This window comes from Cinclus cinclus, chromosome 10 (assembly GCF_963662255.1).
Source record: "Cinclus cinclus chromosome 10, bCinCin1.1, whole genome shotgun sequence".
NCBI classification, from domain to species: domain Eukaryota; kingdom Metazoa; phylum Chordata; class Aves; order Passeriformes; family Cinclidae; genus Cinclus; species Cinclus cinclus.
In genome coordinates this window covers 4,497,061-4,513,691 of record NC_085055.1, presented here as the reverse complement: position 1 = coordinate 4,513,691, position 16,631 = coordinate 4,497,061, and the positions used below count along the sequence as shown (strand labels likewise).

At 46.0% G+C, this 16,631-nt stretch overlaps 1 protein-coding gene across 5 annotated transcripts in view; it reads left to right on the top strand.

Moving 5' to 3' along the window:
* TNIK (TRAF2 and NCK interacting kinase) overlaps positions 1–16,631 on the top strand; it is a 151,184-nt gene that overhangs the window by 82,870 nt on the left and 51,683 nt on the right. For all 5 annotated transcript variants that reach the window (XM_062499313.1, XM_062499315.1, XM_062499314.1 and 2 more), the window contains exons 5-9: positions 7,544–7,654; positions 9,951–10,041; positions 11,400–11,530; positions 14,829–14,883; positions 15,618–15,696. In XM_062499313.1, the coding sequence (XP_062355297.1) occupies positions 7,544–7,654; positions 9,951–10,041; positions 11,400–11,530; positions 14,829–14,883; positions 15,618–15,696 (467 nt within the window). The remainder of the gene's footprint in view (positions 1–7,543; positions 7,655–9,950; positions 10,042–11,399; positions 11,531–14,828; positions 14,884–15,617; positions 15,697–16,631) is intronic.

The window sequence follows — 16,631 nt, the reverse complement described above, 5'->3', positions numbered from 1 at the left end:
ATTAAGTAAAGTCGTTGTGCTGTGTTCTGAGCTTGGCTGTGCTGGTTGAAATCTTTGGAGCAGCAACCTGTGCTTATGGCCATCAGAGCAGCAGTGTAGGATGCTGCTTCCCTTAGGGGTCTGTTGGGGAGAAGGCTCCATTGGAGTTGCCATCAGTAGAACAACCTGGATATTGTCCTGTGGTCGAAAAAGTCTTTATTTCCTCAGAATTTTATAAATCCAGTCAATTCTGCCTTACCCATGTGTGGTTTCCAAAGCTTTTCTGTGCCTGAGCAAGGTTGCTGCAGCCTAATTTTTCAGGAGTGATAAATATCCATGGTTCACCTGGGAGACCATGGAGATGCTGAAGAGCAGCAGCATGCTCTTCCTTCTAGTTTCTGTACAACATAGGCTTTATTTTAGCAAAACCTTCAGTGACTTCAGCAGTTTGTCCCTGCATCCACATGCCAGAGTATCCAGTGGGAAGTGGAGGGATTCAGAGGATGTTCCTCCTGCAGTTGATAGACTTCTGTGCCAGCTTGTTCCCCAAGACTTTCTGATACACTAAATTATTGGGAAGACTTGGGGGCTTGGACTCCAGGGGCATTCCCAGCCTGGGTGTCCTGGTTATTTTTGGTGGCAATTCTTATAAACCATGTTCTTTGCAGCTGGCCTGGGATTCAGCAAGGCAAAAGCTGTCAGGTTGAGAAGTGCTCTTTCATCCCATGAAATTCCATTTGGCTTTGGCTGGTTTATCATTTTTTTTTCTTTTCAGTGAAATAGTAAAACAACCTACAGTGTTCCTCCTTGTGCTGCAGGAGTGCCTGGAGGGAAACAAACCACACCAGCTGTGTGCCAAGTCCCCCAGTATTGTGAGGAGCCTTCCCTGGTGCTGGCCTCTGCTCAGTGCCTTTACACTGGTTAGGTCTGGGATTTGTGTGCTTTGACCAGGCAAGAGGGTTTGGCTTTGGTTCTTTCCTTCAGCTCCAGTACAAAGAGCTCTTGGCATACACAAGCATTAATAAAAGAACAGTCCAAACTTCCAAAAAGCTCTCTAGATAGCTCCTTGGATTAAGAGTCATGGCATGAAGAGTGATGGTAAGGAGCTGTGTCAGGGGAGGTTTAAGGTGAATATTAGCAAAGGGTTATACACCCAGAGGGTGGTTGGGCACTGGAACAGGCTCCCCGGGGAAGTGGTCACAGCACCAAGCCTGACAGAATTCAGAAAGCATTTGGACAAAACTCTCAGGCACAGGGTTGAACTCTTGGGTTTTTCCTGTTCAGGACCAGGAGTTGGATTCAGTGGTACTTATGGGATCCCTTCCTACTCACGATACTCTGTGATTCTTCCGTTGATCCCCATCACCATGACACAGCAGGTGAGGCTGTACATGCTGTGTCACCTTCACATGCCTCAAGTCAGGAGGACAAACCTGGGTTTTCCCTGGTGGGTCACTCAGTCATGCAAGGGAAGAAGGTGATCATCATCCAGCTGTGTTGTTTGTTCTTGCCCCCTGGGAAAGGCAGACTAGATAATCTGAATTCTCTAGCAGACCTCTACCTCTCCTCTCAATTTGGGGCCTTTCTCATGGGTTAGTGAAAAAAAAAATTGTAAAAGCTTCTTTTCTTACAGTGGGGTGTGAGGAGGTTTTTTTAAGGCTATGCCCAGTTTTGGGGCTGGTGGAGGTAATCCTAGGAAAGCTCCCCAGCCCTGGAGGAGAGGTGTGCTGGTGCCACTGTGTTAAATAGCTGTTGTTTCAGGATCTGATTGAATTAGGACTTGTGTGAACTCTATCAGTCTTGCCTCACAGATAAAGGCTTGTTTATTTTTCATTGGCTCTTTATTGAAATAAAAGGGTTTCTGATAATGCCCAAGTAATTCTTTTTATCGACACTTGGGAGGCTGATATGGAAATAAAAAATAGGTAATTCTTTCAGTTGAGATTAAGATCTCTCAGAAATGTGGCAGGCTTCTGACAAGAAGTATTGTCGGTGCTGCTGCTCCATTCCACAGCAGCCACTTGCCCTGAAAGATGAGCTCAAGCTCACTAAGCAACCCTGTTTTCAGAAATTAGGGAGCTGTGTGGAACGTGTTTTAGCAGATGCATCACAAATCTGCTATGTTAGGCAAAAAAAAAAAAAAAAAAAGTCATAGGGACAACCTTTATGGAACATTTTAAAAGAAATTTAAAAATATGAGGTAGGTTTATCCTCATGTTGGATAATGTTTTGCTTTCTGGGGTGCTGTGGGTCTTCAGGAGGGTTTGTGCCTCTCACTGAGAGGAGGAGGTCCTGCTCTGGTGCACGGGGACAGGGTGAGGGTGGGCTGCAAAAACTGGGGAAATTCCTAGGGAATGTGAGGAGGATCCAAATAATCTGGATTTAGCTGCTGCTTCTCAAAGTTAAACTCATTAAATTCACCTTGCTCTTCTCAAATCTTAAGCTGTGGGATACCAGGCTCTGCATAATAACCCAGAGAGGTTGTTTTGAGATATTTTGGGGTGGTTTTTTTTTTAAATGGTGGGAGATGAGGCATTCATTAAGAAGTATGAGCTGGATGGGGGAGTTGACCCCATCCTGGAGGACCCCTGCCCTGAGCACTGCTGGAATCTGCTGGCACTGTGATCCCCATATACTCTGCCTGTGTGCAGGGTCACGGAGGTGCCACTCAGCTGGACACTTGTCATCTGCCCTTGCTGTCCACTGTGCACTGAGGCCATGGACAGAGCAGCCACATGTGCAGTGGGCACAGGGGATCTGTGCAGAGTGTGGGGGCTGAGCAAAGGCAGGCAGCAGCCCAGAGCTCACCCAGGGCAGGGCAGAGCCCGCAGGGTCCCCAGGGCCAGCAGCGCTGGCTTCGGTGGATGGGCTGCCATGGCAACCCTGCCCAAAGCTGCATCTGTCACCAAGGGGGACAAATTACTCATGGGCTGCTTGCCAGATACCCACGTGGTGGGGTGGCCTCTGGGGTGTCCTCTGCAGTAGATAATCTGGGGCAGTGTGGAGGAATAAGGAATGAGGGTGATTTGGGAGCAGCGCCTCGGTCAGGGTGGCACTGCTGCAGCTGTGCAATGCTCAGAGCTGTGATTGTGCAGTTGCAATGTGTTTTTTCACTCTGTTGAACCCTAGGGGCCCAGTGAATTGCTTTAGGGTGATGTGAACAGAGTCACAACAGGGATCTGGAGAGCAAAAACAGGAGCAGCAAGGCTTCATTGAAAATGGAGCATGAGCTGTCAAAGCACTGGGTTACACCTGTGCAGCTCTGAGCAGGATTGCTCTTAATCTGCTTATATACCCTGAAAAAATATTTTTGGGCAGTTGCTGATTCTTTGCATTACAGAAATTAGATCATGAAACATTTGAGAGGGGTCAGTTTTCGGTTGAGCTGTATCTCTCTTTAGTCCCTCCAAGCTCTGTAGTCCTGGGGGAGTGTGGGGGGAATCAGGGCTGCTCCTCTGGCCCCTGACCAAGAGCTCAGGGTTACCAGAGCAGCTTTCTGCCGCTGTCTGGCAGAGTAATCCAGCACTGTTTAACTCTCACTGCTCTTCAAAGCAATGTCAGTGCTGTAAACACTGCAGGACTGTGAGCCCAGTTCCTTTTGCTGCCACCCCTAACCCAAAGCCATCAGTCTGCTCAGGACCTGTGGCATGAGCTGCCTGCTGCCTCCCCAAGGGGCGTAGGTCGCTTGGCTGGGCTTGATATCCAGGGAGATGCAAGCAGGTCAGTTCTTGAGGAGCTTGTGTGACAGCAGTTGGATGCTGCTCTTGGAAAGGAGGGAGCAGAGCAGTGCTGGGTTCTGTGCTCCTACCTGGGCATGCAGCTGCAGTGTCAGCCTGCTCCCACCCCAGCACCAACAGGAGCAATGAAAACCTGGCCTTATCTTGCTGCTGAATATTTTAGGTGCTGCTTTAACACCAATTTGATTGGTATTTCTGTTTCTGAAACGGGCATCAGCTTTTCTGCTGATCCACCAAAGGAAGGTATCTGTGTTTTTAATGCTCCATTGCTGCCTCCAGGTGCCATGATGTAGGTCATGAGGGACTCTTTTGCATGGGAACCAGGCTGTGGGGTGGGATGAGAAATTTGAGTGGCCTGGGCATATGAGACCGTGTTGCACCCAGATTCTGTTTACACACGCAGCAGGATTGATTTCCAGCAGTATTTAGCCTGAGAGTATTGTGTGCTTGTTTTCTGTAATTTAAAAGAAATCAAATTGTTCCTGGGCTGAGGCATAGGAACACAGAAGGATTTGTCTTGTGTAGTAAAGGATATAATTTGGGGGGGGGGGGTGGTCCTCTGGACAAACTGGAGCAGTTGACTCTAAGATGGATTGGAGTTGGTGTTCTGGAGATGCTTGGGTTTGAGCTCTTACAGGTAATACACAGCAGTGATTGGAATAGAGGTCTTGCCATTCACAAACTGAGGAAAGCAGTGGTTGATTTGAAAACTGAAAAGGCTCTTTAAACAAAAAATTCATGAGACAGCAGGACATGGAAATTTACAGCTGCAGCTTCTGAATTTGCCTTGCTTATGAAGTTTGCTGTCACTCTGGTATGAAGAGCTAAGTAAATGCTAAATGAACTGTATTTAAAAATACTTCCTCAATAAATGTCCTTGCAAATTAAATTTCAGGAGATGATCTTACCTTTAGCCCATCTTGATGATAATTTTAATTATGGTTAATAAAAATTCAATATGCATTTCCAGTTTATTGTCTTGCTCCATCATGACTTCATCCCTTAAGAAAATTGGTAATGATGCAAGTGCATGAGGGCAAAGCACTCACCCAGAGGTATGAGACTGGTGAGAAAGTATTTTAGTATCCAAGTGCCCTTTGAAGCATTTTCTGAGTGTATTAAGCTCTGCCCTAAAATCAGCAAGAACTTCTACTAATTTTAATTTTTCTCCTGGAACACTGTTGGTTTCCAGCCCAAACATACCGGTAGTGTTCATAAACTGATGTTACGGCATTACCTGCATTGTTCTTCTCCCTCTCTTATCCGTCCTTGCTGTTGACAGTATACACAGAGAGACCATAACCATCCACTCTCTGCATGTCTGAACAAGCCCTCAGCTCCTCTGAGGTGACCTGGTCATGTTCCTGTGTCCCCTCCAGTGTGCATGTATTGTTCTTGGATGGTCTCCGTCACCTAGCAGGACATCAGTGCTGTGGGCCAGGTCTTACCTGGCCTGTTGGCTGTCTCCTTACCCTGCCGTCATCTGTGGTTCCTCTCCTTGAAGGGCTGCACTGTATGAGCTGTCATTGGGAATTCTGTTGCATCCTTCCACCTGAGGAGCATAAGAAGCAACAAAAGCAAGAGGGGATCCCAGTGCTGCATGCAGCAGCCACCCAAACATGGGAATGGGACCTGTTCACATGAGGTGTGCATCAGCTCTCCATCAAGGGACAGGGGTCTTCAGGCAGCCTTGTCACCTTTCTGCTGCTGGTTTTCTTGGAGAATTCATGGCAGAGCTTTCAGGCTGTTTGTGGTGCTCATCCCCTTTGGATGTGGAGCCTCTTGATGCTGGCAGAGATCTGCCGGTGCTGGATATTTTCCTATGGATGTTATGGGACTATGCACCTCTTAAAAAAAAAAAAAAACAAACTGGCAACACCCATTCTGTGACTTTCTCTTTTCTCTCTGTTAATTTAATCTCCAGGAAGTTTCACAGTTACGGATTTGGGATACATCAGCAGGTGGCTGTATTGTTCCCCTCCTGATGCAAAGATTTTTGCTCTGTGGAAATCAAGGGCAGGGTAGAGGACCAAGCAAACTGCCAGCTCCATTAAGATAATCTGGCAAATTAATGGATGCACTCTGTACTTTCAGTAGGATTTCTTCCATTTTCTTTTAAGCACTGTTTTTGCCATGCACAGCAAGCCCTTCCTCTTCCTCTTGCTCCAAACCCTGGTGAGAGCCTGTGAAAGAATTTCCATGGAAGAAGACTGGAGAGGGCAGCATTTTGGATTGCAAGATGTTTGTGCCTGGCTCAGCTATCCAAGATTTTCCTTTCCAAATTTGCTGCTGTGGTATCTATCCCAAACACATGCAGACATTGATATTCTCCACATGTTAGTGGTCCAAAGGCGAGAAGGAGGAAAAGCAGCTTTGAAACCAGTTGTTCAATTATTCCCTAACCAGAAGTAAGGCCATGTCAGTGACCCAGGTTTGGCTTGGCTGCTGCTGGGGTGAAAGCTATAGGGTGTGTTCCTTGCCTTTACATGGGGCAGATTTTGGCCAGTGACCCATCCATTTCTGCCATTTCTTCCATTTCTTGAAGCTGCTTTCATGACTTAACAGGGATATTCCAAGAATTTTTCAGCACCAGTTCAGGAAGAAAAGAGAAACTTAACATCAAAACTAAAGATAGCAGCGTGGTCAAAGCCAAGTAAAGTCTGCTTAAATATTTTATTTAGCCTGAAGGTTTAGGGCAGTCCTGTGTCTGGATTTTATGATCTTTATAATTTATGATAGTCTTAAATCACTGCATTTGTGCAGTTTGGTCAAGAGTTACCTTTCTGCCATTTTTATTCTCTTTTTGGCCTGTTCTTGTAATGGTGATGTCATTTGCTTGGAGAACGTTAAATGCCATGTAAGCCTCGTGTGATAAGAAACTTAAAACATGCACATCAAAGAATCTGGCAAGGAACCACTGGCAAGGGAGTATCTTCAAGTAGGAAGCAGATCTGACTTGAAAACATGGTTTCATATCTTAAGAGGAAGCGCTTGCACAGGCCTTGGAGGAGGCTTGTTGCACACATGGACTGTGCTCACTTTCTGGAGCACGCTGGGATCTGCGAAATCCCTGGGAGGCAGACTCACATCCCGTGCTAATTTTGTAATGTTTGTTTCACAGTTGTTCAATGACAAGATTAAGTTTGAGGTGGGTTAGATCATTACACTTCTATATTTGATATTCTGAAACTTTGGAAGTGGTACGAGTGGTGGTGGCCAGTCGTGTTGGAACCAGCCTGAGCAGTAGGACAGCAGATCCCTCCTGGGAAGCCTGATGCTGCTTGGCAACCTTCTCCTCAAAGGACATTTCCTACTCAAAAATGTGATCAGAACCAAAGTTTGTCTGGTTAAATTAAAAATAAAAATAAAAATTGAAAAGTACACCTGGTACCTAAATCATAGGAAGCTTTGGAATATCTGCCTCCATGCCTTTGTATTTTCAGATTTGTAGAACTTGCATGAAAGAGACAGGGTTTTGTTTTGTTGCTGTTGATACTAAGCATTGATCAGAAGTATAAAGTAGGGCATGTAGGGGTAAGGTTTGAGATTCTGATCTTATCCACTGTTTTTCAGCACTGGATTGATTCCTGTTTCTTGCTCATAATCCTCTGGAGGACCACAAGCCTTTCAAGCCTTCCAGCCTTTTATTGTTTTGTTTTATAAGAAACCCCAAATCGATTACAAGCTGATAGGTTCAGGATGATGTTCCAATGGCTCTGTGCAGCACCATGGGGTCCCCACAGAAGCAGTGCCAGCGTCGGGATACTGCTGGTGGTGTCACTGCACAACATTTATGTCATTAATTACATTCCTGTTCCCTTTGGCAGCTGGTGATGGAGTTCTGCGGCGCGGGCTCTGTCACTGACCTCATCAAGAACACAAAGGGGAACACCTTGAAGGAGGAGTGGATTGCCTACATCTGCAGAGAGATTCTGCGGGTATGTGCCCTGGGGAGCTGGATGTTGTTGGCAATGTGGCAGTTGAGTGCTCGGGGGACACGGGAAGCCTTTGGCTCTGCAGATCTTGTGGATGCTGTGCTGCCATGGGCTGGAGCCTCTGCGGTGCCGGCAGGCGTGAATGATTCATGTGCCTGTATGATGCATAATAAATAAGCCATGCTTAATGCCCTTTAGCTCTGTTAGTTGCCTGAATTTTAACCCTTTTTTTCCTTCAACAAAAGTATAATCTCCTATTAGTATTAAAAGGGCAAAGATTTGTTTACGTTAAAATTACTTTTTTAGTTACCAGAAAGGTGAGGACTAATAAAGTCTACAGAAAGGAGAAGCCTCATGGTTATAAAGCATCCTATGTTTTATTAAATCTACGTGTCTGATTTTAATGAGGATTCCGCAGCTGTTATACTCACAATATAAATATTGGACTGAAATGTCTTAAAATGGGCCATGCCAGAGTTTCATGTACTGGGAGATGGCAGCTCCAGCAAAGACTTTCCTGCATTTTGCATTGCTGAAGTCAGAGAATGGGTGTGTAATGATTGCCCTACATTAAAATCTACTTCTTTGTGAACTGAAGATTTGTTCAAGAGAAAACAGGAATATTTGGCCTGTGAAGGAAACCTGTACAAGAGCCATTCATGTGATAGGATGAAAGGGCCTCAAGTTGTACTAGGGGAGATTTAGGAAAAATTTCTTGATCAAAGGGGTTGTTAAGCACAGGAGCAGGGTGTCCAGGGGAGGATGAATCCCCATCCCTGGGGAGATTTAAAATATATGTGGCTGTGCCACTGAGGGGCATGGTTTTGTGGTGGCCAGTTGTCAGGGTTATGGTTGGACTCAGTTATCTTAAAGGTCTTTTCCAACCTAAGCTATTATTTGATTCTTTGAAAGAAAATTAGGCAAAATGATCTCTCCAAATGGATGTGCCTGACTCTGAGGCTGCCACGGGTGTCCAGAGGTGATACAGCATTTCTGTGTTGTCCCTGTATGCCACTGTCCACACCAGAGTGACATGCAGAAGATGCTGTTACTGTAACTCATCAGCTTTTGTATGGACACTTGCTTTCAGTGCCAGGAGTCCACAGTTACATGGGCTTATTTTAAGTGTATGAGCTCCATGAGCCTGCTCCTCAAAATAGTCCCTGGCAGTGAGTCACAACCCAGCCTCTGACTCATGTCCCAGGGCCACCATCAGGTGTCACCTACTGCATTTTGGCCACATGCTGGGGTGGTGGTGGGTGACCTCTGTGGGGTTTGGGGTAAAGAAAGGCTCCCAGCTTCACACTGCAGAATGTGGCGCATGCTTGGTTCAGACAGTGATGGGCAGTTGGAATTCTAACACAAGGCTCAATCCCATGTTATTAAAGGATTTCTTGAAATCCCATGGAATTTTTGCTTTGCATCCTCAAGGTGCCTGTTGCAAGTGTAATATGGCTAAAAAAAGGACTCCTATACAGATATAATCTGTTCCACAGTTTTCTCAAGGTAATGAGCATAAAATGACTAATAACTACCAAAAGCGATAGCAGAAATCCTTTTCTTCCTCAAATATGAATGTTTAATGTGAACTGCAAGCCTAATGCAAAATTAGTTTTTGAAGTAATCCATTTTTTTTCCTAAGTTGGCAATCAGGGTGGATGTTACTTTGAAATAATAAGTGAATGAAATAAAAATGTAGGTTGCAAAAAGAAATTAATGAGCTAATAAACCAGCACAACAGCAGAACTAGTTTACCTTTAGCCTTTGAGACAGGCTTTTTACTTGAGTTATCTCTCTCTTAGGGATGTGTGAAAGTTATAATGTTTGTATTTGCATGGTAGCTTTTTAAATACAAGCTTCTCAGTGTACTGAAATCCAGTTTATTGGACCAGTTTATTCTCTTGTTATAACAAGAGAATTGTTTTCTTCAGTTTCTGGATGATGGAAATGGAGAAGGGAGACAAACCCATTTTATTATTACTGCCACAGAAATGGTTCCCTGAGGCAAAGGAGCACATGGGGGAAATCATGTCTGGAGTGACAGGAGAATTTGGGTTAATACAGGTTCCTGCTGGAATGTGAAAGATTGAGTTTAAAACCCCACAGAATGGACAGGCTCCACGCTTGCAAGCATGGGACATGGGACAGCGTTTGCAGCATGTGATAAACAAAAGCATTCTTGGGTGCTTAACTCCAACTGTGAACCTTTCATTTCTGGAGCATAATTGGATGAGGAGGAATGTCAGAAAATAACATGCTTTGAACTTGGGTTCTTCTAACCTTTCTCTGAATTCTCCAGGGCTTGAGTCATCTACACCAGCACAAAGTAATTCACCGAGACATCAAGGGACAGAATGTATTGCTGACAGAAAACGCAGAAGTGAAACTAGGTAAGGGTGGGTTAGAGCTCCTGGAAACTGCAGGTGGGCTGGCTGGGAAGAAGCAGCAAAACTGACTTGTACATGACCTGAAGGAAGAAGATAGGTACCAAGAGCTCCTCTGTGGGTTTTGTTATGTTGGCTTTGATACGTGACCTTGGGTGTTGACCAGGTGCTGTGCCTCAGACTGCCAGGGGTTGATGGCCAGGTTCTGCTTGCAGAGGTGCACTTGCAGTGGTGTTTCTGCTCAGACAGCTCTGCCACAGCTCTGGTACAGGTTAAGCAACCAACACCACTTTTTCATGCCCTGGATTAAAAATTGCCCTGTGTTCATCACCAGATGTTGTCAGGGGCTGTTCCCCCATGGCTGCATAGCAGTGTCCTGGAGGATAATCCATTTTCAGTTTAGCATGAGATAATCCAGACTCCTTTTCCAAGCTAACCTGATGGAGGGGGTTGAATTTGCAAGACCTACTCTGATTTTTGTGCACTCTGTTAGTCACCCTGGAGAGGAGCAGGCATTGGTGTGGAGATCATATGGAAGGCAGCAGACTGGTGCAGATGATATGCTCACATCCTGGCTTGATCCAGTACTGATGTTATTAAGGCTGTCTTTGTACAAATAATTTATTTATGCTGGTGATGTAAGATCCCTTACATTGGTTGCATGTGGTGCAAGCCTGGTTTTTCCATGCCTCCTGTCTCCCTCTACGTCAGAATAAAACCCTGGCTTAACAGATGGCACCACCAGTTCATTGGGCTTTCTGCTGGTGAAGATTCCTCTCCAGGGGGAAATTCTCCAGGGCAAATCTGCAGCCATCATATTGTGCAAAGTGCAGTTCGTGGACCACAGAATATTCTCTCATTGGTTTGATGCCATCATTTTTTGCTTCATTTTGCAGCTCTCTGCTTGACATTTCCCATGGGCCTTTGTCCTTGGCCCTTAGTTCCTTAAGTCTTTTGCATTTCTGACATTTGCAGCAAGAATTTAGGTAGAAAAATGAGGCTTCCACCAGTATTTGGCAGGCTTTAATTCAAATGAGCAAGCATAGAACAAAGGCTGCTGCTTATTCATGTTGCTAACCCTGTTTCTCATTAGTATGAGGAGCTGTGATTTCTTTTCATTGCCTCCTGGCAAGGAGGAAAAGGCACAGGGTTTCGTACAAAACCTGGACATCAGATGATCAGGTTTGTCCTTGACTGACCTCTGTTGATGCCAGCAGAGATCAAACAGGAATGTCTTCAGCCACGTCTTCCTTTCCTGGCTGTGCAGAGTTGTTCTGAGTGAACTCAATGTTTTACATTGAGCAGCAGAGTGTTGCTCAGGTTTGTCTCTGGCCTTACGATGCCCCGTTGTCTCCCTGCTCCAGTGGATTTTGGTGTCAGCGCCCAGCTGGACAGGACGGTGGGCAGGAGGAACACCTTCATTGGAACGCCTTACTGGATGGCCCCGGAGGTCATCGCCTGCGATGAAAATCCCGATGCCACTTACGACTTCAAGGTACCTAAACGAGCATCTTCCTACTCAGGAATTCAGCATATACTTGCAGCACTGAAAAACACAGTGGCATGCAGTGCCAGGTTCCTCCTGCTTTCTGGCTGTGGGATTTTGGGATGCCAGTTCACATCCAACCTGAATCTTTGTTGTGCTGTTCGCATATCCAAATTTACTGTGAGGAGTCTTTCCCCTTGTGGAGAAAGGTGTCAGACTCAGGCTTCTTACCTGCTACCCTGCTTTTTGGTGCTGTGTATTTAAATGCTCCAGTCAAACAAGCTGTATTTGCTCTATTTACTCTGGAGAGGAGTCAGGTCAGGTTTAGAAAGGGTGAAATCACATCCTCTGGCCTGCAGGCTGATATTCGCAGGGAGATGTGAAGGCTGCCACACAATCAAACGTTTGGGGGGCTGACCTACTTTTCACATGTCTCTCCAGCCTGTTTGAAGTTTATTTTTGGATCGGTGGCAGCACAACCTCGCTGCTGAGTTATAATGTGGCACAGACCCCTGTGCCATGCAGCAGATCCACGGGAAGGTTAGGAGTCCCACCTGCCCATTCAAACTACAGTGAGGTCTGATGTTCAAAGCAGGGAGAGCTTAATGTACTTTATCCTGTTTCTGCTTTACTACAAGTTTCTGGATACATATCTGTAGAAATATCCCTTGTGTTTTTTAGAAGTGTGCTGAACTTGAATTTCTAGCTGCAAACCTCCTAAAATCCACCGAGTGTGTCCAGAGAGGAGGGCAGGGCATTGTCACATAAACTCTGGGGGGCAAAGCTCAGGAGCTCAGGCATATGTGTAGCTTGCTGTACTTGTGTTCATGTGCATGCTGAGAGGTCACTTCTCAAGATAATGTTTTAAAAGGATTTTGAGACCCTTTGGCATGAGCTGCTTTCTAAAAGTAGAACACTGCAATGTAGCAGAGCTTCAGCCCAACATTGTGATACAATTTTGGCTTTCCTGTTGTTCAGAGAAATTTTTGAGAAATGAATGATTTAAAGAAGCCAAATGATGCTTTGCTATTGCAGCCATTAAGTGCATCAGTCCACTTTTGAACTGATGGTTTTCCAGAGAGCAGCTCTCCAGTCTTGAGTTCAGACTCTGGGTTACGGAAATTGTTAATGATGGGGACATGTAGAAATAGTTTAATCTCCAATTACTTACTGCTCTTTGATTAACCAATTACAACAGGCATTTCCTCAGCTCTGCTGAGGGCAGTGCTTCATGACAGGGCTGCACCCTGCGCTGGCTGCTCTCACCAATTCTGCACCAACAGCTGCCTGTCATTAATCACAGCTTTTTGTTACTATTTTTTAAAAAAAGGACTTATCTCTTCATAGGCTACTTTCTACCCTCTGAAATCCCCAAGGATTTTCCTCTTGCCAGAATAACTGGGGCACTTAATATGCTGTGGACTGATGCACAAGCTCCAGGACCAGAATCCCTCTATTGTCCCCGAGGATCAGATGCTCGCAGTGAGCCGGGCGCTCATCTCTCTGAAGTTGGCTCTGGCCATTTTCCTTTGGCTGGGGATGTGGAACAGGAGGCTGATTGCTGCTGACACACTCCATGCTGGGTGCTTTCAGAGCTCCTGGTGATGTGGGAGCCACTGGACATTAGTCCATACCCTGGATCACATCCTTGCACCTGATGCTCTTGCTTTGAAGTAGGGTGGGGAGGATGTAAATGATAATTATTTCTTTTAAAAGGGATGCAAATCAGATGCTCTCAGGTTTAGCTGACTGGCTTAAAATACTGAATACAAAAAATGAGATTTGTAGGGTGAGAAAAGGAATCCTCACAGGCTTAATCTGTTGGACGAAAAGCCTCTGATCTCACTGTTTTCTTAGCCAGAAAGAGATGCCTGTATAATCTATGGAAGGAGGCAGTAAATACCTCCTCACATAAATAAACCACTTTAAAAAAGAACAAATAGAAACCCCCCGCTGTTGAGGTTGTTGTTTTTTTCCCCAGCCAGTCTTCCTTTTTCCTTTGGAGATATCTTGTCAATAAGCTTAGAATCAAAAGGAGGGGGAGAAGGGAGCCTGCGTCCCTTCCCAAGTCAAAGCAATGCAAATACATTAGCACAGCATCCCTTTGCTGGATGGACTGAAAGGCTTTTCAGTCTTAAAAATAAAAAAACACTCCAAAAAAATTCCTGATTTCCAGATCATTATAAAATGTGTGCTTCCTGCTGAGTTTTCTGCTTTCTCTGGGAGACTTAGAGAGGTGATAATCCCTTTATGTATTCCTCCAGCTTTAAGATCACTTGGCATCCTGCACATAATACTGGGCACCTCAGTATGGAAAGGCACATTAGGAATTTGGAAGGAGTTCAGTGGCAACCCAGGAGGAAGGGGTCATGTGTGCTGAATGATGTGGAAAGACTGTTATAATTAAGTATGCACCAGAAATCCCAGCTGACCAGAAACAAAGAATAGATGAGACTGTGCTGTGAAAGGGCTGAAAATAAGATTTGAGAGAGAATTTTTAAGCAGGTACAAAGGTGTGTAGCAAGGACAGCATTTGTTGAGGGAGAACTTCAGCTAAAAATGAGGAAAAGTGCCTTGAAATTGGAAATCCAAGTTGCCTTTCCTGTAGGGTGTATGTGAAAAGGTGCTTGTGGTTCCTAGAGGCTCTCTCTAGCTCTGGCTGGGCTTTTGGGACTCTCTACTGGGAAAAACAACCTTTCTGGGATTTGCTCACTAAATGGTAGGTTTAGAGGCTTGAGGCAGTTTAAAAGAGCAGCTCTTGAACTGGAGAGGAGAAAAGTGAAGTGGGACTGCAGGGACATGGCAGAAAGCAGGTCAAAGGGGAGCTGGAAGTACAAGAGGAAGAGTGGAAGGCAGAGTCCATCCCTTCCAGCATGAGGTGAAGGTACCAACACTGGTCTGAGTCGTGTTCCCAGTCCAGCAGATGGGTTGTACTCATTTTCTCTCACTGGGCACCTACAGCCTCTGCCTCCTGCCCTGCCAGGAGAACCAGTCCATCCACTGGGGCTCGTTACCAGGGCTGGGGGTGCAGCCACAGCTCATTAGTGATGGTGGGGTGGGGAGGAGGCACTGGAGGGCAGCTCACTGCTGCTGTCTGGTAGGAGCTGGGGATTCAGGTGTTCCTGTTGGCAAGGGAGAAGCTGGAAGGAAGGGTGTCACAGGTATGAAATCAAAGTTGCCCAAATAGGTGCATTGTTTCTGCTCTGATTCTTCAGGAGACTCAGGGCTGAGCAAAGCTTGGGAGCGGGATAAATAAATGTGTGCATTTCTCCTTCCACTGGCAATGTCCCTCTGCTTTCTTTCACAGAGTGACTTGTGGTCTCTGGGGATAACAGCCATCGAGATGGCCGAAGGTGCTCCCCGTGAGTAGAGTCATGGCTCTCTTCATTACCCGTGGGTTGTAACCTGCTGGGGTTTGCTGAGCACCAGCCAGAGCTCAGGTCTGTGCAAGAAACACCACCACAAGGTTTTCCCTGAGCTTGCAGAGGTGCAGCTTGCAGCACCCGTGGGGACAAAGCTGCCAGGGCAGCATGGCCCAGGGGGCAGGGTGGGCAGTGAGCAAAGGCAGACCTGTATGATACCGGGTACATCTTTGAGCACTCTGGGACATGGTTTCCTCAAATAAAACGCAGGTGAAGATGGGGTGGAGGACTGGAAAGCAGGTAAAACACCTGAGAGCTGGTGTGACACTGGTAGTGACACGCTGGGTTCACTTGCGTGCACCTGCACACTGCCACTGTTTTCAGCATTATCCTGGGACTGTCCTTGCTTGGAAATGGAAGTAAATAAAGCAGAGCATCATGCCATGTGGTGTGGCTGTCCTGTGCTCTGGCCCATTGATCTCAGCACCTGGCAGGTGCTGAGGACCTGGAGCTGCAGGAGCAGAGATATCCTCAGCCAGCCCCTGGGGTGACATTGGCGTTGCTGGGGACACTTGACAGCCCTTGGATGGGGACATCAGCCCTCACCTGAGTCCCAGGGCTGGGGCTTGTTGCTGCAGTCACCCTGCCACGAGGGTCTGGCAGCCTCAGAGGAAACTCAGATCTCCCAGTTGGATGTCTGTGCTGTATTTAATGCCTCTTCTTACAAATTGCAGCTCTGTGTGACATGCATCCCATGAGAGCCCTCTTCCTCATCCCCCGCAACCCAGCCCCGAGGTTGAAATCAAAGAAGTGGTGAGTTTCTTTTCTCCATCTTTAGGGACTGTAAAAATGTTTCTGGAGCAACATTTTTCAGGAGCTGAGCACACTGGGGACATGGTGTTGGTATTTATGTAGTTTGGGGGTTTGGCAGGTTTGAGTGGAACCTGGTGAGTGCAGGTTTGGGTTTTGTTCTCCTATGGAGAGGAAATTTGTTCTGAAGGGATCTGTTATGGAATGGAGGCCTTCCTTGGTATGCAGAGAGAGCAACACAGTCACAGTGCAGAGTTGGCTTTTCCAGGGCAGTTTGTGCAGCCTGAAGTCTGATGACACTTTGCTTGGCTCCCATTTCCTTCCAGTCAGGTTCCATTCTCAAGTAGAAACATGTATCCAGGCCAAAAAAAAAAAAAGAGGATGGTTTATCTTGAAGGCCTTGGAATGCAGATATTTATACTCAGTTTGAGCTTTATTTTAAAATTTTGCAGGAAAAGATACATCACTGTTGTGAGGAAAAAAAAAAGGAAAGAATGTGAGGCATGCCAGTAAAAACCCACAGGAAGAGTATTCCCAAAGCCCAGCCACATGTTGTTTTGTTACTGTATGTTCTGTATTGATGGAAGTGGAGTCTTTAAAAACACTTGTCTTTGGTTTGTGCTGTTTTCCTGCCCCAGGTTCAGCAGTTGTTTAGTCAGGAAAGATCTGCCACAAGTTAGAGAGACAGCGCTGCCCCTTGTTCCCAGGTGGGCTGAGCTCACAGAGGGAAGCTTTGCCTTAATTCATACTATTTTGCTTAATATTTTATTGATTACACAACAGTAAAACGGAGAAGAGCCCATGGTACATAGTGATGACACCTGGGGCAACAGCAGCTGCTATTTTATTTCTGACAGAGGAGCAAGAGGGACTTGGAGTCCTCTAATTAGGATGCATAGTGTTGGGCTTTTAGGACCAGCCTAAAATCTCACCCAGGC